Genomic DNA, 22,846 nt, shown 5'->3' with positions numbered 1-22,846 from the left:
GCACACATTTCAGGCACGTTCCCGCGTGCATTTGCAAGCCATCGCAAAAGGGCCATCATTATCGTTTGTCAACCGAATCGTACGGTGTGTTCGTGGCGTGGAAAAGCGGCGTCGCGCGGAACGCTACCGAATTCAATTATGATTTATTTTTGCATCCTGATTTTATTAAAATGTGGCCAACTGCGGGAACTCTCACCCGGTGGCGTTGCGGATGCCTCCGTCGTTCGATCGCATACGCGTGTTTGTATGGTTGTGTGTTTTTTTTTTCTCAGCTTGATCGCCACCCATTTGCCATCCTTCTCATTCGTGTTTGTGTGTGTGTTTTTTCTTCTATTTTTCCGAACAGAATTTTCATCAACGCAACAGCACGTGCCCGAGGTCGTGGGATAAGCGCTCGTTCGAAAAAGCGAAACAAAAACCGAACAAAACACCGAAAGCAATCGAGAGTAGTCTCTTTATCACCCCGGCAACGCCCGGTGTGTTGCTAGGGTGCGTCAAAGCAAAGAAAGAAGAAAAAAAAAACACATCGACTGCAGCCTGGGTCCGGCGTCGGAACAATTGTGCCAGTGTGGGCCAGGTTCGGCACCGCCCGGGAGGCCATTTTGTGTGGCTAGTCGCGAAACGCTCAGCGCGCGCCGGATCGATGGGCGCAAAAAACGCCAACGAAATGAAAAATGTCTTCGCTGAGGAAATCCGCATCGTTCCGTTCGAGGATTCCCGTGCGCCGGACGCGCCTACCGCATAGGCGTTGCGCCAGTCCCGACCAGCAGCCGGTGTCGACCGGGCACAGCCACGGTTCGGAATCGTCCATCGCTACCGGGGGGCTTACGGACGCTGGGGTGGACCTGTTTGGCCGGGCGGTAGCCGTTGGACAGCAGCCAAAAGCCTGGTACGATCGGAGCCATTGCTATTCGTCCTCGAGCTACTCGAGCAGCGACGAGAGCTACGACTCGGAAGCGGCTCCATTTCAGGTAGGACATCGTGTTGTGCGGGATGGCATACATTCAGGCGCTTTCGCGGGTGCGCGCGTTGTTTGTGCGATACATTTTATTTCTTGTTCCCCGGGGGGGTGGCTTTCGCCACTCATCCTGTTTGCTTTGGGTGGAGAGGAAATTGAACAGCAAGCAAACACCGCACCGAGTGCATCATCGTTAATGCGAGGTGCTGCGTAGATACGATGCTTTGCTACGAGGTGTACTTGCATAAACTCGGCACTACGCTCAGGGTGGTACAAGCGTTTGATAAGAACTTAAACATCGAGGCACAGCCACGATGCGATGATTCCCAACTGAATGCTGCTCGTTGGAACTTTTCCACGGTTGCTCACAGAGCGAAGTGGGCGAATAATGAAGCTTTATGGTTTTTGGTGCGAGATTGCGAATGTGCTTTATTCATCCACCACGCCGCCGTGGTGGTGCTGGTACATAATTAATGGCCGCAATTATGAGAAGATTTCGCAACGAGTTAACGGGCGGTTCTGCTCGCAAAACACAGCACAGCCCGGTCGGTGGTTGGATCATGCAACGTTAAAAACCTATCAGCAAATGTGTGATTGCTTTTGATTTATTTATGCGCGATATGCGTCATAAACAATTAATTGATTCGCGTGCGAACGAGGCTCCCCATCAGGTGCAGGTGGGTCAGTTCTGTTGTGTAGTTAGTACATCGAAACTAGTGCAGGATGATCTTATGCTACGCATTAACTCATTTGCCAAAGTATCACAGAGGCAAACAAAACACTATCGAAACGAGAACCATTCCCATGCCAGGACGAATGGTCCGTGTGTCTAATATCAATAACACCCTGCGAAAAAAGATAGAGAGCACTAACGAGGACACCCTGGTGGTGTGTGGGTGATTAAAAAACATGTTTCCATAAATATTAAAAGCAGATTTATGTGCCATTTCGATTGCAGCAGCTCCTGAATCAATCATCGGCAAGGATCGGTGCTGGTGCACCACACCACCAGACGGTTCCTGGACAACGCCAGCAGCAGGACGAATACCGGCCCACCGGTGAGCAGCCGGTTCCACACCAGCAACCGTTTGCGGTCTCCAGCTGTTTGAGCACGTCGACCGACGCCATGAGCCTCGACGGACTGCTCGATTGCGTCAGCACGGGGACGTTCTCCTGTCCGCCATCGCCAAAAGCGAAATCATATTTGGGTAAGCGATTATTTACGAATCGGCACCGTTGGCGCTTGTTTCGAAGGGCCGAAACGAGGGCACGGTAAATGGATGATGATGGTTTGTTGGTGTTCTTGTGCGTCACTTTTCCACCGGTAGCAATTGGGCATCGTTACTGCAGCGGAGAGATCCAGCAGACGGGGCATGGTAGTAGTTGCGTTACAAAATGCATTTATTGACGCGCCGGATATTCCATTGTTGCACAGCATGCCGTTCGAATCATTCGAATTAATTACGTGGCTTTTAAACTATTTAACGGCAGAATTCGGTACACATAATAGATTATTAAAATCAGTTCCAAACGAAAAGTCCATAAACGCACCATTCCACTGCACTATGTTCTACCTTTGTTGCGTGGATTTTTTTTTTCAAAGAAATGTGGAATGCAAGATGGCATTTTAACTGATGAAAGGAGCTTTTAATTCCCATTGCGTACATCGAGTTCATTGTCATCCGGTTGCATAGTTTTTACAGGGGTTTATGAAGTAAAGTTTCCCTCCACGATTAAACGGCAGATCGGAATTATTTATTCACTCTCTTTCTCTCTTTTTCTTATCATGTTCCTTCACAGATAGCGAAACCGGTGCTCGACAGTCCAGCTTCTACGAGTCGCTGGAAGAGCTGAACTATGCACTCAAAACGCTCATCATATCGGACTCGTTTCACGCGCAACGGCCCATCCGTCCGAATGCCGGCTCATCCGAACCTGTGGAATGTTCGCTGCCGCTGGTGGAAAATTCCCGGCAGCAGCATTGCGTTGGGGCGGAAAATCTGCGTTCGCAGGAATTCACCGCACCCACGAACTCACACCCAGACCCACGTCAGCCCGTAACCATGACCGGGAAGGATGAGAAAACCGATGAGAACAGCAAGGACGATGGCGAGGACGGCGACGACGACCTAATTAAGCAGCGAAAGTTGAGCGACTGGTACTACATCAAGACGGCTCCTTCAAAGAAAGCACCATCCAGCCCATTCGAGCGCCGTCGTGCCAATGGTGCCCGCGTTCCGAATGATCCTGCCCGGCGTAACACTCGCTTTCCACCGGCACCGACTCCGCGAGCCTCGAATCCGGACATCCCCAGCGAAGAGCGGACATCCGCGATCGGCCAACCGGTGGCACTGGACCGGAAGGGATTTCCTTCGCCAGTGCCACGTCCTCGCCGGTTGCCATCGGGTGCAGTCACCAAGTCGGCTTCATCATCCAGCGTACACGTACACGGGCTTCGTGGCCAGATGCATCCGATGCTCGCGAACCGGTTGCATTCAAACTCGGATCTCCAGCAGGCTGGGACGCGTAAAGCCATCGCTCCCGCGTTGCTGCAAGACGACCAGATTGGCGGACTTGATGATGATTCACCGGCGGGCATCCTTGGGAGCCGGGAAATGGGCGACGATCGGGATCGGCGTGGATTTTCACCGTACTGCAGGCGTCGCAATGCCCATCCGCCTCAACTCGTGCCGGAATGGTTCCCACCTCCTCCACCACCACCGTACCATTATCCCCATCAACATCACCAGCATCCGGTGCAGGACGAACAACGCAGCATCTACGAGAATTTTCCTGCCGTCTCGACCAACCAACAAGGCATGGTTGTGATCTCACCCGCGAGTCCACGAGCCCGTCAGACAACGAGCCACCCGCCAGGGCACCCAGCGAACCGACCTGCGCTGTACGGTATCGAGGAAAACGAGGTGTTCCAGTACAAAGTGCCACCCGGCGCACTGGTGGGTGGTGATCGGCGACCCCTGCCAAGGCCTCCGATCGATTCCGACGATGAGCTCGAGGTCACCGGAACCGGTCAACGGGTGCACGTGGAAAAGAAGAGCTCTCTCACGCGGGTAAGTGCACCCAAACGTTCGTTTTCTATATGCGAGATCTCTGTCGAAGGCGGGTGTCCCTTTGGCATTTTTGGCAACGATTTTCCACCGGCCGTCAATTGCACACGGCGCGTATTCAGTATTCATTACGCAACGCTCGAGCTGCGTGGCATCCTGAGTAGGCTTCACGGGGCTCGGTGGCGTTGCTAGGGGCAACGTGATGAACGTGGCGTGGTACAAAAGGAATGCAGTGTGCTGCGGGTTATGGAAATGCGGCCTCTCCGCCATCGAGCCACTTCGTTACTGCAGTTTGAATAATTACACCTACCGGCGTTTAAGGCAATACGCGCCGTTTCAACCAAACCCGGTCTCATGCTGCTGCATAATGGGGTAGAAAATTTATCGTACCATGGCCGGGTCGGGCTCTTTTGTTTGCTTTGCGTGCGTTGTTATCGTTGGCAGCCATTAGTTCGAGTTTTCCGTTGGGGATGCGGTCAACCGCGAGCATGGAGATTCTTTATCTTTCTTTGATTATAAAAATTCCGTGCGGCTTTTAAATGTATGCTATATCAATCGTAATATCGGTACATCGCTGTACCGAAGGTTAATCGTCCTGAATGATGGTTTGGTGCGTTTTAAAAGCATTGCTCTATCGGATGCTATTGTTTTATTTATGCCACATTTCTGAGCAAAATGGTGAGCCAAGGTATCCTTATTTCGTTTGCAATATTTTTCCATACAATTTTATATTTTATTTTGGTCATTTTGTACATGGACAATAATGTGTTTTATCAGTTTGCCAGCATTTTATCCAAACCAATTTTCATAAATTTAATACATTTCTCATAGCAGCTATCGAATATTATGAATCTTATAAGCAAATAAGTTACTATTGTGATACACGTCTACTCGAATTATCGATCACAAGTACGATTTTAATATGTCTTCTGCTCAATGTTGCAAAAACTGCGCCGTGTTCATATTGATGAGCTACTATATAGTTGCGAGAAGGAATATAGTTTTCAGTGTAAAATTTCACTTCCCAGTTCGAACCAACACCAAACGATATTTTTCCCAACAACTCCAACATGCCTAGCATCATTTCCATTCAAACAACGCGCAACGATTGAAGTGAGATGCAAAACAGAGCTGCTTGTACGATTTCTCCCTTCGCCAAGGGCAATAATCTGAGCCGCGTGCAGTAATGATCGTGCTGGTGAATCAGCTTCCGCCTGCAAAGCAACAGGTCTCCATCCCCATTCGAGCCTCGTACGAGCCTCGGAAAGTCCTTGTCACAATCCCGACAGAAGGCTCGTTTCTGCGACATATTGCAATCGATACGTCCGGTCGTGTGGGTGAACCATTTTGTCCCCTTTCAAACAGCGGTCGGCCCATCGGCACCGTGGCACAAGAATAAAAAGAACGGGGGAAATGAAATCCACAAAAAAAAAACCCTTGATATGAGTGCTTCTGCTGGCAAACTCGTGACGAGAGAGAAAGAGAGAGAAAGAGAGAGGGCGAACGTGAGCCTTGTGCAAAGAAATCGGACATCGACTAAAGATCCACGTTCGTGTGGCTATCACGAGGAAAATACGTTTCCATTCGAACCTCGCGCCGGACGGGTATTCCGTTTGAACATATGCTGGGTTGAAAAGGATACGATGCGCTATTGCCGGATGACCGGTTCTCAGCAGAACGTTCTGCAAACACCCACACTCGCACACATCCTTACGTGAAGCCGGGCTCAAAGCAAACGATGGCCATCAATCCCAAAGCGAGCCCAGCATCGCTCGGTGTCCTAAAAAAGGGCGTAGGGTTACATAGCATGGCAGAGGGAAGAGAGAGAGAGAGAGAGAAAAAACGCCCCATGCTTGAATCTACAAACAAGCAGTGTAAATGGGAAGCAAAGGCACGACGGAAACGATCCGACGGAAGCGAAAGTGCTTCATAGGCGAATGGGGTTCGGTTTCGTGGCTTCATTCCGTGTTACACGGAAAGCTGGGGGAGAAAAGGACCCGGGAGCCAAAGATCACTGCAACAGTCGTGTCCCTGAGCAAGAAGGGCCATCGTTGACTTTGGCCTCGTCTCTTGCCAATGTGTGTGTGTGTCTGTGTACGGACCGGTCAGTCCGGATGCCCGTATTTTGACATGATGGTGTGTATGCTTTGGTCCAGAGGATGCTTCGGTTTCGCAATTACGAGCCGGAGTGGAACCCTGCAGTGCGTTGCGAAACGCTTTGTATGTTTGGTGAAAGGTATGCCGTATCAAATTAGAAGCATAGTTTCTCGAAGAAACACCCATGGTGGTGGGTTTGTTCCTTGCGGAAACCGTGGCAGCAGAAGAATTCGTCAAATAGAGACATTTGTTCCCTGCGTTTGTTATTTACAAAAAAAAGCTACCAAACCCAGCATTACCTGGGTGCGGTAAGAATTTAAATGTTTTACTTTTAATTGCAGCTGCAGCTGCAGCAAAAATGCAATAAATTTTGCGAATTTACCGTCGCCATATGAAACATAAGCACCTGGTGCTCTCTGTTGTTTGTGACCGTGCCGGAAGCCGTACGAAACATCAAGCCCAGTTCGGTGTAATACGTCATCAAAAACGGAGGAGGCTAGAAATCAAATCCCGGATCAGAGGAATTTTTCCGTTTCCGAGAAACAGGAGAATTTGGTCACAAAATGGAGAGCAGGACGATTCAAGGAACTGTACCCGATCCATGCGCAAACTCAACGCTGCACTTCCGTGTGTCTTTAGTCACCAAAAATATAACGACTTCATCTCATCCAGCACGTGCTCGCGGCTGACTGGGTAGTTCTTGAAACCATTTTTCGCCCGCAGCTCGTGGGCTCGTGCACGGCCGTGTCAACGAATGTTGGGCTCGCTGACAGCCCAATTACGGTGGCGGGAGTATTCGATTTCAATTTCGTTCCGTTTAGGCAGCCACCAGTACGACGTCAATGTCGTAACGAATCACCCACACAGGCGTCAAAAGGCGAGCGATTTAGGACGATTTTCCGTGGGCTGAAAATGTCCCTTTGGCCAATCGATTTCGAAGGTCGCCCGGTACTCGAGCGTCTTCTGAGCTGATGCTGGAACATTTTGACTGTCCCGTGGGGTATTTATTTTTTTTGCTGCTTTCTTTGTATGCCTGCACCTTAACGTCCTTTTTGGTAGGCATCCGTTTCCAGGTTGCAGTACAGTTGCGGGAAGGGTTTATGTGCATCGTTCGACGGCGCTGGCTCGCTGGCTCGAAAGTGGTTCTCGCTTTTACGAGTATTGACAGAGCGTTACCGTAAATTATGAGCGTTTCCGTGACGCCTCACGGCGCCCAGCTGCTGTGGGTGGTGTTTTAAAATTTAATTCTAATTGCAGCGAGTCGAGTGGAGTTGGCTGATCCGCGAGAGGCCAGTTCGCGCTGGCTCCGTGCACAATCGTTACGGGAAGCAGAACATTGTCGTAAACGAATTTACGAGCGCAAATGGCAAGGATTGGGCGCTTTACGATGATGCGTAATGTGATTTCGGTTGCGCCGTGCTTTTATGTGGGTCATGTTTAACATCTCTGGTTGACTGGATGATGGGCGTACGCTTTGGGGAGGTAATTAAAATGAAAACAAAAAAAAGATGATGCTGCTTTTTGATTTTAGTTTCAATTTATATCGTATCGTGCGATGCCTGAACAAACTGTCCAGAAAATGATAAAAGTGTCGCTTTTGTGGCACCGCTTTGCTCCTATAACGAGGTTTTTTGTTTGGTTTGATTTTGCATATTGTTTTGAATAAGTGTTTGTTTTTAAATTATGGTGTATATAGTACAGCTTAACTTGAACTAATTTTTGCGCTCTCGATGTTTATAAAGCTTCGATTTTGTGTCGCAATAGGAGTTTATATGCACAATTAACTGAAGTTTCCGGTATACAAATGGAGAAATTCCGAAATTGCAACTGGTCAAATGTAATTCTATTGAAACTTTTCATACTGGGGAAGATCAAAGCCACTCGTTTTTTTGTATGTGCCGAAAAAAAAAGTAAATTAATTATGCCATGATTCAGTTTGTAGTACTGCTGCTAATCTTACTCTATGAATCAGAAAAACCCAGCCAAAAGTCCACTTATACATGGCTGCTTGAGAGTTTTTTTTATTTCCTTAGATTCACTTATGGTTTTCAATTGCCCACTTAACCTGGCCATTCGGAACATTGTTCCGGTCGTTTGAACTCCCAACCTTTTTTTTTAAAACGCCTCAAGAGCCTTTGAAGAGCAACTCTTCTGGATGATTCAAAGCGAGTCTCCTTCGTACTTTTTCTTTTGGTTTAAATTTAAAGCATGCCGCATATCAAATGTATGCAATGAAATAAATTTTATTGCGGCATTCATGCCAATCTAATGTTATTGTAGTGGAGTTAAAGTTATGTTTGAGAGTTAAAAACAAAACATTCGGATACGGATTATAACTTTACCGCCCTGCAAACCAGGTCAAGCCAACCACCTGCAACAGATCCATTTTGCTTTTTATTGTACTTTTGCTTACACTTCTCCGTTAGTGACATAATTTGGAATTTACAGGAACCATTGCTTCGTTGTTGGGAAATCTACCTGGCCATGCACACAATCGAAAAGTTTGCGTTGCAATCAAACAAGCGATCACGATGGTCGGCTGTGATTGTTGTGCGCGTTAAGCTTGTGTCGTGTTTACATCACAGCGACATTCCAGGCGCAAAAACACGCCGTGCCGTGTTTGCTTGCCTTCCATCAGCTGGTGGAAAAGCTGTTGAAGTACGGAACAAAAAAAAATACAAAACGACCCAAACCCGCCGACAAGGAGCGACTTTTGACGAGCGAAAGTTCACCCGCACACCGGGGGAACGATAAATTGCTCGCTGTTCTTTATCCAACACTAACTTTTCATCAGCCCCCCCATGGTGCCACCATCATGGCCAGGCGTATCTAAAACTCATTTAACTCCACTCGCTGATTATGCACTCGCGCTGTTGCAGCGATGCAGTTTGGCCCACGGCACCACGCTGTGCGCTCGGGTGCGCCTGTGCTCTCTTCAGCTGCAAACTTTCACCGGAAAGTCATTAAACTCCCGCGCGAAGGTGTTGCTGCTCCTTTGCGTGGCTTATTTGCCGACCCGCGGACGAGGTTGGACGAGCCGATCCAAGCGTTAAGGTGTTTGCATTTACGTTGATTTATTTGCACTTGACACCGTTTTGACGTTCGTCCGCTCGGGACGGTTGGAAAAATCCGCGATCCTGCAGCACCTTTGGAATGGCACCTCGATCTCGCGGTGGCACCCTCACTAACGAGTCCAGCTCGAGCACGAACTCCGTTTGCTGGATCGGTTTTAATTACGAGAATTTTTATTAAAATTTCCACCCATCGCTTCTTCGCACCGAAGCATCTCAGACCGTCAGTCGCGTAGACATTTCTCCTAGCATTTTCCGAACCGACGGGGAAAACCCTCACCACACTATCGGTAGACGGTGACGGTGTCCTTGTAAGCTGCGTTCGTTCCTTTTCCCAGCTCTCTCTCTCTCTCTCTCGCTCTCGCTCTCTTGAACCCTCTCCACGGGAAAATTGGGATCAAACGACGACAAAGTTTGCTCTCGAGGGAACGTGTTTGACTTGAGCGCTTTTCTTGCTTGCGCGTGTTATTTTTAGCGCTTTTGTCGCGTGAGCCGTGATATTTGCAGCACGTGAGCCATTCTGGCAGGGTCTGGCTACACCTCTTTGCACCTCGAATTTCCACCGAACACCACGTGGAAGCGATTTAATTAAACACCAAACCGTTTGGACGACCGTTTTGGATCGGTTTCGGGGAAAGGTCACAAACCACCGACCACCACGTGCGCGTGTCGGCAGACTTTCTTCTTGTTTGTTTTTTTTTTCTGCTCATCACAAACCCCCAAAAGGTCCATTTTCCAATCGCCAGTGCAACGAATGCGATGCCTTTTTCCCCCCTGCTGGCGCTATTCTCGCGCCAAATCGAGAGACGGTACAGATTAGCGAAGTTTTTGAATCGATTATTCCACTAGCTCGTCACACCGTGGTGCTTTGCCATTACGTTCACCGGTTCGGTGATGGAACCCCGTTCGTACCGACGGTTCCACGATTCCAGCATCAACACGGGACGTGGTTTAAGCGCACCCTCAAGCCATTGACATTTCTCGTCGGTGGATGTAATTGAATTAAACCCCTTTTTCCCCCGTGCCGAGCTCACTCGGGGTGGGGGTGGTGAAAAGCTCCAGGTGATCTGCTCGTCGGATGGGAAAAAGGTATTTAATTTTTCGCTTAAGCTGCCTACCGACGCCAGAGCGGCTGAGCTGAGGATTGTTTACCGTCTTATGAGCCAGATCAACAATCAGCGAACGCGAACGTGAAATAGTTTCATTACGTCCCACTGCACGCCCGTTGGAATCCGTCTCTTTGCTCGTACAAAATGTCTGCAGGCGTTGAATCTGGATATGGGGGGCGTGTGATAACGCGTTCTGAATGCTGTACGAGTTACGCACTAAATCCTAGCGGCAGCTTTTGGGCTGGTATGGGAGTGCGTAGCGCATTCACAAAGAGTTTGTTTCTTCTTTAAGCTTTTGCCTTTTTACGACCCAAAGCGGTGCATTTTGTAGCAATGTTGAACTCTTTCTTTTTTCCACACAAAACTTCCACTTTTGCCACCATCTCGGAGGTGGTCATCGTTGAAGCAATTTATGGGGAAACTTTTCTCCTATTTTAACGACCAAATACAGCACCCGTCCGTCAATGTGTGCGCCTGAAAAAAAAAGTAATTTTCTTTCACCCCTCCGTTTCGCTTGGCAAGGGTATCGGAAAGTCATCGTGGGGAGTTTTGTTTTTTTTTGTTTTTTGCCGTACACCAGCAAACTGTTGTGAGGTGAAATTAGAAGGACACTGAGTATGGTCGCTGGAAGCTCCTCGAACGAAACGAGCATTTGGGTGATGAATGCCGCACAGGAAGGGTTACGAATTTGCTACCATTACTCAGCATAGCCCTCGGTTGGCGCGTTTGCTTTAATGTTGTTCACGTGGCAGCACAGAAAACGACACCGCCGCCGCTCAACACCGATCCGACAAATGAGCGAATTGATCGTGCCGGTTGTTTTATTTGACTTTTCTGCTTCGCAGGCGATGGCAGCGCAATCTGCTTCGACCGGTGGTTGGAATTTGCTCAAAACTCAAGCAGCAAATATTTTCCCACCCATTCGCCCGGCGGCGGGTTTGAGCGTTTTCTTGCCGCAACACATTCAAACACGGTCACCGTCCGTCGCTCGGTGCCGGTTGAAAGTGACACCCTTCGGGAGGGTGGGTAAAACGAATGACATTGATGGAGGAGAAAATTAGCTTTCGCGCGAATTTTCGTTCAAATACTTCGGATTGAACGACTTTGACGTTCCGCGGATCCGATGGCCGGTACGGGTGAAATTAATGCAATCAACGGTGTGCCGATCGTGTGCTTCAGGGCGTTGTCCAGTTGATGCCGAGTGTTGATTTTTGTGTCCTTTTCGTGTTTTCGTGCAACACCAAATGACAGCCGCCATTATCAACGACACACACGCAAAAAAAAACCGTGCCCGCTTTGGTTCGAGTCTCGGCTGCGAAAGCTGAATTATTGGCACAGCATCCTTCGATCGCACGGTAAAAAAGCGCTGGCTCGCATGAACGTTCCGTTGGAGTCGTGGCTTGGTTTAAATTTCGCAGTCTCAAAAGCGTCGCAGTCTCAAAACCATTCCAATGCCCATTTAAAACAGCATCAGTTCAGCGATTGCACTCGAATGAACGCATTTTGTTATCTAAATCGAGCCCGGATGGTTTTCCACCCAATCGAGCGGGTTTTTTTTGCGAAAAAGTAAAAGTTTCCTTTGAAGCCACTCCTTTTCTTTTCACACGAGTTCACTGCTCCAAAAGCATCATGCTCGAATGTGGCGGCTTTCACGCCACGAATAAAACGTCCACTCTACCATCTCCATTGCGAAACGCCACTCGGTTATCACTTGCTAAACGGCCTTGGGTGGAACGTTACTGGCCCCATGGCGCAGCCGTGCCAGTCTTGCGAGATAGTTTACTTTTATCGTTCGTCACGCGAGCTGCGGCAAGTTCGGTCCTGCACAGCCATTGTTTGATCCGCTCGCCTTTGATGGTCGCTGGCGCTGGTTGTACCACAGCCCAAAGCTGCACGTCGTTTTGCGGCCATCATCACGCCCAGATGCCACTCCAACCCGGTGGGCGGAAACGCACCGACGAGCACTGCCATCTTCTAATGCACTCCCGAGAATCGTTCGTTATGCAACGCTCGTCCGACGGGAACGATAAAGCGCTGAGCGCACTGAGGAAGCACCACTTGCTTCTTTTATTTTTTTTTGCGCAACCACACACGCGCGCGCGCCTTTGTGTGTGTGTGTGTGTGTGTTTGCCTCCCCACGTCTTAAGCTCCATTGAGACATCGTGCGAAGGAACCGTTGCTGGGATGAGAAGCATCCCGAGTACGACGCAGAAACATTCCTCGCCTGCCGCAGGTGCATCCGTGCGGAGGCGAAGTATCCACTCCCGATTGGTGGGTGTAATGGAAAGCCCGGGGGGGTGTGCGTGGGAAAGGGAGCAAGAAAAAGACGCCAGCGAACAAGTGGCAAACGCTGTGGTCGCGACCACCGGTGGCACTGCGAGGATACGCCAGGACCAAGCGCAATAACCTCGCCCAATACGTATAGCGAACGTTCCAAAAAAAAAAACAAACCTGTAACAAAGACGAAAAAGAAACCATGCCACAGAGAAGGACATCCACTCGTGGGAGGGGGCAAAAAAGAAAACAAAGCAAATAAGACCGAAAAGAAAAACACCATTCTCAGTCAAAAAACGCGAAGAAGAACCCAGGGTACGTGGATACACAAAGAAAGCACTCGGGGAAACCTTTCCCGTGTGGGTGTGTGAGCTGGTGTGTGTGTGTGTGTGTGTACCGGATGAAAGGACGTGAAAATAGGGTAATTTTCCGTTTTGTCGACTATCGCTTATGGATGCGATCGTGGCGTGCTAGAGAGAGCACGCGAGCGGGTCACGTGAAATGGAGGGAAAGAAAAAACGGACTCCCGAAGACGGTCGACGGTTCTATCTTTAGATGCTGTGAGATTTTGGGTCCGCCGGCAACGCGCATGATGCAGCCGGTAACAAAGGACCATTCAGGCGGGTGAAAGGGGTTCCACGGGATGAGTTCCTTCGTGGGGATGTAAAAGCATCCCGGAACGGTTTCGAGTGGCTCGGTGAGAGTTCATGTGAGTTCATGCGAGCGAGTGAACATCGCACCATAACGTTCACTCCTTTCGATGGGACCATCTGTCCGATATGTTGCTCGGTCGAAGTCAACGCCCTAGCAAGTGGCCCTAGTGGAGTGCATAATTCGATTCGAGTTTGGGAAACAGAATAAAACTCCCATCAGCGTCGTGCAGTACGCGGGGACAATCTTGAGTGGGAAGACGGAGACGCACGGATCCTGTGGGTGAGATGAGAAGAATGGGATTTAGTTCGAAAGCTCGTTGAATTCATCATCAGATTAATCATTTACACCGCCTCAAAACGGGCGTGGAAGGAATTGGCAGCTGTAGCGATTACGTGTCCTGATTTCAGGGCATTTTCAGGCTCATCACAATCACAAGGACTATTGAAGCGTTTGACGAACAATCGCAAACCAATGCCGTGGGTTGTGCTTGGCGTTATTTTTGGCACTTTCCGAATCCGCTTTGTAAACGCCATGCGCACATGTACAGGCATGTAATTACCGTTCCCGGATTATATCACCCTCTGTTGTTACTCGCGATTATCAGCGCGATCTTCAACCCCTTTCGCGAGGACCCCGGTACTGGTTGCATTCACCACAGGTCGGTCGTTCGTTTCGGTGGGTTCTCACGGGCTAGGACGACCAAATCAGGACGACCAAATCAGGACGACCGTATCGCTTGGCTGCCCGTCGAATCGAACCCTACTCAGTATCGCGTTGTCTGTGGCTCGGCAAGGCTGGCTCGTTTGGTGGGGCGTGTTTTTTTTCACTCTCTTTCGGGGGCGTATTTCACCGCACTCTTCGTAAAGGTATGCTTTTTCACCAGGTCCGGATCATGGAAAGTGCCCAAAGAGCACCCCAGTGAGTGCCCGATGTTAGGGCACGGCCATTGCGATGCCGGTTTTTGAGTGCAGCATCCGATGGAACCGAACGCGAGAGCGTGAGAGTGAGACCTTCAACTTGTGAGCGTGAGAGAACAGCGCCGTAAGTGAAAGTGAGAATGGTTTGGCGAACACTTTCGCCCCGGCACAAGCCTACTTTGTTTCACGCGACTCGCGAACGTTTTCCCGAGCGTGGTATTTTGACAGAACGCTTCAGTTGTTACCACTAACACCACGGTATTCCTGACGGTGGTGTGTGCAGATTCGCAACTTGAGTGAGAGAGAGAGATTGGCAGATGAAGATTGCAGAAGCTCACAGGACATCTGTGTAGGATCTCGTGCGGAGCTCAGTGTTATCAGCGTTCACGCGCACGTCGAGCAGTGCGTGAAAGGGAGGAAGCCTCCAAGGATACGGAGCAAGGACTCACGGTCCATCGCGTCGGGTCGGATAGCCGGGCTTGGCTCGATCTCGGAGGTCCTCCCAAATCAGTGTCTGCCGAACGCGCGGCTGAAGTTCGAGTGTTTCCTGCGTGTGCCGTACGTGACCGTTTTACGAGGAAAAAGGATCCAAGCTGTTTCTGAGCCGGTTTTTGGGGGTGGATTTCATATGGTACGTTTCGGGTCACCATCGAGGGATAGTCGGAAGCTTTAGAGGATTTACTGTAATTTAGCGGAGTGAAGATGCGTGTTGTACGGTTTAAGCATGTAGCAGCGTGAATACGTTTCCATCAGTGACCGCTTGAATATTTTTTTGTTCCAATAAGTGATTGTGCAATGCATCAATGGGTGTGGGTGTGCTGATGTCAAGAGTGATAAGGAAATTAGCCTCTAGCCAGCGGCCGTCTAACCCCGAGCACGGGGAAAGAAAATGACAAAAGTGAAACGTTGAACGTGATAACGAATATCGGCAAAGTGGAGATGAAAAATGTTTACCAAATATGCTTTGCCAAACAGAAGAATCATAACATGAATTGGTGTTCGGTTTAGTTAGTGTAACAAATAACGCGTATCGCTAGCTTGTTACCCCTTGCAGGATAGAAGAACATAGCAGCTTGCATGATGTCATACGAAAGATGGTGATCGAAACCGCACGAATACGTCATACGACAAATCGACTGCACACTTGAGGATACATCATTAACGTTTCCGTTTTTGAGCATCCTTTGACTCACGATGTTTGTTTCACAGTGATTGGGGAGAGCATTTGGTTGGGCGAATTTATTCTAAATTGTAAAGAGTATTCGAACGACTAGAACCATAAGTCAAATAAGTAATACTACTATGCACTTAGCATTGGCTATGGTTTATGAATAATTTTTCAACATTATGGTAAATCGCTCTATTCCGTAAACTCAATCGGATAACATACACTCAATAGTCTTAGATTGGAATGAATTTCATTTAATATTTTAGCTTTCACAAAGCATTTCTTCTGCAATAAGCTGCGAGCTATCACAATCTTACAGTTGTTCTATAATCGCAGTGTTCCTGATCTTCGCAGTACTGAATGCTTAGCATGTGTAGCTGTTTTGTAATAAACATAATCTGCAATTATCAACTCGATCGAAATCGATGAAAAATTGAAAACAACGCCCCATTCTCGAACAATCGTAACGCTCCCGGATGTGCCAAACGGGATTTCTTCATCGAACCGAATGCACCACCCCACTCAAAACACTTTTCGGTGCCAATCGTTACGGGTCGATGCATTCCCGGGAAATCCAATTATCATATCCGGATTGGTAGTCAGAATTTTCTCCCTCCCCAGCTGAAATGTAAATAGCAAACGAAAAGTCTGCTTTCCTGGATTTCTCGATGCAACGGTTTCGAGCCGGTGGTTTCACACATGCGAGAGTTACATATCTCAACCACCACATGCATCGGGTTTTATTGCAAATTGTGTTGCACTCTATAATGAGTAAAAAAAAGAACGTTACCACATTGGTGATTGGTTTTGTTCAAATTGACTTGGTTTTTGGAGAAATCTAGCAAGCGCTAACTTAATTAGAAAAGTCCATAAAGGTCCGTACGTTTTGTATTATCTCGACCGGCGCAAATGGAGCCGCCTGGTACTTTACTCGACAGGCGTGATGGAGGCGCCTGGTTGTTGTAAAACTTTTTCGTGTGCAAGTGGGAAGCTGTTGATTTTGACATAAAACATCTTGTAGCGTGGGCGCTCCCTTGTTTTCATGAAGTTTTGTTAACATCGTGTCATTGGCTTACCTTGTACCGTAAAAGGAGTAAACTCAAGTTGACTTCTACCTTATCTAATGGATAAAATGGCAGTACAGAACACCAGAAGACTCGTTGAACATCGTTGAACATGGAGAATGATAATCCTTTACAACTATATTGTTGCGGTTAGATTTGGTTTGTTGACACACAAACACACACACACAAAATGGCTTTTCTGGTGATAGGATTCCCACGCTAATCTTTCGGCTAGCCACTAACCTGTTGCCTAACTTCACAAATAAGTCAACATGTAGCCCTCGAGAAGCAGAGTTTGCGACTTGGGTGAAGTTGAACGAAGCAATGTAGAGATCATTTGATATTTGATCTTCATGATACCGCTCTCCAAATTGACTGAGCAAAACAAGTTAACCCACGAATGATAAATCAAACTCACTTTAAAGGTGCGGCATGAGTTTATTAGCCTCGTGAACATTACAAGTGGTGTTTATATAAACTTTTGTTTATAATGTTTGCCATAACACATACATAGTGTTTTTCGAACTTAACGGACTTATTTTAGTTTAGTTTAGTTTAGTTTAGTTTAGTTTCGAGTGTGATAAAATTCGTCACGCTTTCGGAGACCAAAATTTTGAATAAATATATTTATTCAAAGTGTACGCAGTATAAATATATTTTACATTTCAATGACGTAATGTCAACATCATGTTTATTCCTTGGTATTATTTGTTCAACCTCAAAACTTTGAAACCCCTGCCTGGAAGGCTTGCAATTAATCCAACGAAGCAAACCAGTCTCAATCACTGCCACGCAACGAAATTTTCACCGTCAAACCAATCAAACGTTGCCAAAAAACCAATAAACAATCAGAAATCACGCTTTGCGACGGGCTCGTGAAGAGCTGGATCGGGACCCAAATCCTTCCACACGGGCAGGCAAACGGCAATAGAGAAATATTGCCGCAATCCGAGAACTGTGTTGAGCATATAAAAACGAGATAAATCAGCACCGCTCGGGTGAGGTGGGAGAATAGATACAACCAATCAACGCGAGCAACGCGTTAGAATCGATGCTGTTGCTTGCTCGAGTGCTATTTGCTTAAACCTCGTGACAAATATCACCCTTCGAGTGCGAGTGGGTTTTGAAAAATCGTACCTCCTCCGAGGTGAATCAATCACACACGAGCGACTTTTTGGGGGCGACCCGCGGTGTAATGTGAGTGGGCTGAGATTGGATGGTTTTCTCATAAAAACCTCTCCACTCCACTGGCTCGGATCGCAAGTCGCGCATGAACGTTTCGACGGAAAAACTTCAAAGGTGCGCTCGGTCTGTTTCCACGTAACGATTAATTAATCAGCAATGGAATGGCAGCGGCGGGGCAATATATATTTTCGCTTGCTTCCGTTTTTTTTGTTTCCATCCCGTTTTTCGCACGAACAATGGTCCCGCTCCCGGTTTGGTCGGGTTCGGGAGCCCTGGGAAGCTTGTAGCACGAGCTTATCGAGGGATTGAAACTGTCAAGCGCATGTCATAAATCGTACTTATTAAGTTTAATTTCCAACACATTATCATAAAAGTCAGATGAAGTGCCCGTAGCGATCTGGCGGTGTTTAACACAAAATTAATACGACACATCACCCGTCCAGGGAACAGGTGGAACAAAACGCCCCGACGGGCTTTGGAGGGTGGGATTCTCGTTTGCGCCCTCCAACACACCAACACAGGTTGGCTTCTCATGAGCTGAGCCGTTAATTTGTCAGCCATTTCCAGACTCTACCACTCTCACACACACACACACACGGGCGGCACGAGACGAGTCAAGGGGACGAGCGCAATGAAAATGAAGAGAAGAAGAAAAAAAAGCTCGAGTACACACTCCGCCACAGATTAGGCCGTCTGAATAGGCAAATTAAATTAAATTCCAAGCGCCGGGCACGAAATATGACGCCACGGTGGTGGCGAACGTTCGTGACCACGCGACGTCACGTGCGCCTAGAACTCGGTGTTGCATCTTTTAGTAGCTTTCCTAGTGCCAGCAGCGCTACGTTCCGTCGATGGTTGGGCGATGAGCAAAAACTTTACCGTCACCCAACGCCCGTGAGCCGGTGATCATCGCTGACAAATGGCTGGAACCCTGGACTCGGTGGACGTGAACGTGGGGCAAAAATAATCCGCAGTCCTTGGGAAGAGTGCAGCGAGCGTACCGGAAGCTAGCCCGCGATGGAAATAAGGGAAAATAGGATTTTTCTAGCGGGCAAAAGGCTGTCGAAGGAGAGAAGAACGCCCAAAAGAAAAAAAAAAGAGGAAAAGCTAAACACCAGCGAATCTTGCATTGAGTTGTGGGGAAAGAAAAGCACACACACACACTCTCTCAGCGTTGTGATGTACACTTCCGGTCCTGATAGGCACAGAGTTCCGGTGAGGCGGCTCGCAGCACCACCCTCAAGCAGCCCGGTAACATTTTATGCAAATATGTGCTTATTAAACGTATGAGCAACAGCATTTCGCACGTCGTTTCGTTGCACGGAGCAGTGTTTTTCTTTTTGCTTTGCTTCTTCTTCTTCTTCTTCTTCTTCGTTCCTTGCCCGGCTAAGGGAGCTAGTTGTGTCCGCTTCGACGGTATCGTGCTGCCGCTGGCTCGGAAAAGTCGCGGGTCGTGTGGCGTGCGAGTTAATGTGCTGCAAAGCTGGGTTCGTGCACGACGTGGGTGAAAATGTTGGGCTTCGTTTTCCCGCACGTGGAGCCATTTTTCATGACGCCAATTTGGGTGGGATTTGACGCTCGCGTGGTGGTTGTGGTGCTGCACACTGGGCGGAGTGGCATGAATTTAAAATGCGCATCGCGAGAGCAGGAGGAAAAAAGAATTAGCCGGCGGAAGTGTTGGATGATGCTTAAAGCGCTTTTCCACGCCACGTGGTGAGAGTGTTAGCAGAATGAGCAGGACGACGTTTTGCAGCATGTTCGTACATGGGATGGGGGCGAACATGATAAATTTGTTTAGGCGAAAATGCGTTCCCCAGGGGATGCTGTAAAAATAGAAAAAAAAGCCGTAACGAAGGTCTGAGAAAGCGTATCCAATTATGAGCATTGACAAAAGCGTTCAATCGTCGTAGATCTTTCGAAAGTGTTCCTTCGAAAAGCAATAACATTACTAGTGCCTGTTGAAGCACATTCAAAGTAAATCATTGCCAAAGGGGGCCCAGGATTACTTGTAAAATATTGCGCATCATATTGTGCCATCGGAGGCACAGCACAGCTGAACCTGTTCGCTCGAGATGATGTGCAGCTATCGATTACATCCGCTTACCTGCCCGTCGAAATGGATGAGCAAAATGATTTGCACAATCTCATGGCCGTCAAGGATATTAACGATAGAAAGAGACAGGGGTGAGATTGAGAGAGTGCGAGCGAGAGGAGAGAAAAATAAGGAGAAAAAGATTGACTACTCCACGCTGCTTCCCAGTGGCAGAGGGAAAAACAATTTTCCGTGTGAAAAGCTCCCAGCACACACAAGAGAAAAATCAAAACCACCCTCATGGCGTTCGTTGCACACGATCACTTTCTCGAGCGTATCTGCTGCATCCGCGTGAAAGCGTTTCCTTGTAGTTGGCATTCTTTTCCAGTTCATCCGCTCCAGCCAGCCGGATGCAGACGGGGCAAAGTGTCCTTTCCGTGCCGTGCGGTTGTCTATCCGGACGCATACGGCCATCTTGCGAACAATGTGGCTGCCGAAGGGAATGCTCGGTGCAGCTGCATCTCGCGTGCGTACCCATCTCGGGAGCATTCATCAAAAATTGATATTGCACACAAACTGTTTGCAATCGACTACCTCCTCGTGTCCGTTTGGCTGGTAGCAGCGCGATGGTGCGTCCCCGTTCGAGCGCCTGTTTGAATTTCAATCAAGCTCCCATAGCCGGGCTATTCTTCCACCATCGGGCGATCCCGAGCCAGGCGAATAGACTACCAATTTCCACGTTGGCCTTCGTGAGCGTCGTGAGCAAAAAAAAAAGAAAAAAAAGAACCCCATTTCCCATGCCCAACCATGAAAGGCGCGCTAACAATAGCAAATAAACCCCTTTCCGCGAAGGGTGGGATTTGGGTGAAAGCAATCGCGCGTGCGAGACAGGATACGTTCTGCGTGGTTTTCCGCACATCCGACATGTGCCACGAGCAGGTTTAGCACAGAGGCAACCTAAAGAAGGAAAGACCCCACATCATGCGACCACGCTTGTCTTGGGCGCCACCAGGAAAACAGCAGGTCCGTCTCGGTGAATGGATGCTACGTTGCTTATTTCCTGACGGTTCTTGAAATTTGTTTGTGATTTTTTCCTGCAAACGTTGCGTGCAAAAGTTGGCTGACTTTTATCACGCTGGATGCGTGAAGCTGCTCTAGATTTACACGTTTTTGTTTTTGGTTGTATTTTTTCGTATTCAAACGCGTGTACGTACGCACGCACGCACGCAAATAACAAACGAATTGCGAATTTCGAAAGCGAATTATTGCCGGATTCGGGTGAATTCCGGACACACAACACTAAGGGAAGAACTGTGCTCTAACGGTTCCATGAAAAGTCGTCGGCAGAGTCCTGCATAATGGACAATGGATGGGGATGGGAAATTAGATTTCCCTGGTTAATGAGAAAAAAGGTACGCAGCAGTGGTTCTGCCAGTTTCGTGAAAAGTGTGGTGATTTCTTTGAACGTTGAATGCACGTGTGAATTTATGTGTTTATTTCTCGATCAAAAATAATATTAATCAAACGCTGCTCGTAAAATTAATTACCGAACCATTTGAATTCTGTTTATTTCTATGTGTTTTTTTTTTGTTATGAATGAATCGCGGAACATTCGACCACATTTACTACCGATTCGATTGTTTCAATCGAAGCATAGGCATATTTAAACTTTTCAAGCAGTTTTCCACTAACTGCTGCGAACTATTTGAAGCAACTCGTGGCCATATAAAATCACGCAATTGATGACACGAAATCTCAAACACAGCTATATTTAGAAGTCATCGAAGCACAACTGATTTAACGCGCAAGCTACTCCTCTAGGGGTGGGTTGATTCGATTACGTTCGCATGAGTCGCACAAACAATCGAGCAATCGCGAGCTCAGCCATCATAAACTCAGCGACTAGGCCCGGGGTGGGGGGTGGCCAAACTCCCCCGCACGCCAACAAGTCGCGTAAGTCAGCTTCATCATCAAAGCGGCACCGAATTATTCAACATTAATTATCCAAACGAAGCGACATCGGCACGGTAATAAACGCCGGTCGGCCATTTTCCGGCGGCTCAGGCCATTCGCCGGCGGCCATCCGTCCTCTCGGTTGCTTTGTTTGATTTCAATTATCTAATTATTCGTCCGGCGCTGTCCACCGAAGCCATCGGCCATCGCAAGGACGACCTTATCTGACCGTCGGCGTCGGGATGCGGGACACGTTTGGCCCGAAATTATATGCACACAATGCCCGCAGCCGCGGTGGACCCAAATCCGTCCCACGTGCAGCTTCCTTTGGTGGTTCCCAGCGGACATGGTGGGCCTGGCTGTTGTTTGGCTTGGATAATAAATTTCGTGTATTTATTGAACGCAAACCATGGCGCAAACCATGCCGGACGCCGAAGGACATTCGAGCGCACGGGCCCCGGCGTGGTAAATAAAAACGGAAATGAAACCGCATCAGCAGGACCGGTGGTCGGAGGAAAATGGCCCGGGTATTGGATGGTTGGGGGACCCATAAAAAAGGGGGAAAAGCTCCAAATGAGCGCCCAGCATGCAGCTGGCGGGTTGTCGTGGAGCGTTTCCTCTCCTCGAAAGACAAAGCGAATTTTGTTGATCACATCGAGAAAGAATGCCGATCAGAGGCACCGAGACGAAAGATGTCGCAACCGTTCTGGCCGTTTCTAATCGAAGGTGACAGAGAAGGGAAGGCAAAAGAAAAAAACAAAAGAAAACCCACAATAACAGTAAGCCAACGGAACACATACGGACGCGAGCCAAACGAGTTTGGAGAACGACCAAGCGCGCTTCGGTTCTAATAAAAGCGAATAAAAATGGCTATCAAGCCACAGCGCAGCAGGCCATGGAGCGTCTCCGACGAAAAGGGCGCACAAACCGTCCACTGTTTCCGTGGCGTTTCGTGACAGCACAAGAGGGACAATAAATTATGCAATGGCGCTTCACACTACCACCACGAGCAGAGCATCATCGCTGTCACCGTTCGTACGGTCATCCGTGGGTGGCTCTTCATTTTCATGCGTCTATTTGGTCATCTTAAACGATAGAATGGCTCTTTATCTCTCTCTCTTTTTCTCTCTATCGCTCTCGTCTCGCTCAACGATGCAACGGATCGGCAAGAACAGATTGCTTCGATCGAGCGCTAGCAAATTATCAGACGAACCGTTCCATCCATGTGGAGCTTTTAATTTCTTATGTTCCAATCTGACAAACGGGTGGCTCGGGTGAGAAAACCGAAGCAAAAAG

At 48.4% G+C, this 22,846-nt stretch overlaps 1 protein-coding gene across 1 annotated transcript in view; it reads left to right on the top strand.

Moving 5' to 3' along the window:
• The first annotated feature begins 423 nt into the window (after positions 1-423).
• The window catches only part of LOC128722185 (uncharacterized), a 46,786-nt gene continuing 24,363 nt past the window's right edge, over positions 424-22,846 (top strand). Inside the window, exons 1-3 of the mRNA XM_053816033.1 lie at positions 424-971; positions 1,917-2,166; positions 2,759-4,029. Coding sequence (XP_053672008.1) covers positions 675-971; positions 1,917-2,166; positions 2,759-4,029 — 1,818 coding nt within the window. The 5' untranslated portion in view covers positions 424-674. The remainder of the gene's footprint in view (positions 972-1,916; positions 2,167-2,758; positions 4,030-22,846) is intronic.

Source organism: Anopheles nili, chromosome 2, assembly GCF_943737925.1.
Source record: "Anopheles nili chromosome 2, idAnoNiliSN_F5_01, whole genome shotgun sequence".
Lineage (NCBI taxonomy): Eukaryota > Metazoa > Arthropoda > Insecta > Diptera > Culicidae > Anopheles > Anopheles nili.
The sequence above is the reverse complement of the archived record's forward strand: the minus strand, read 5'-3'. Positions and strand labels throughout refer to the sequence as shown.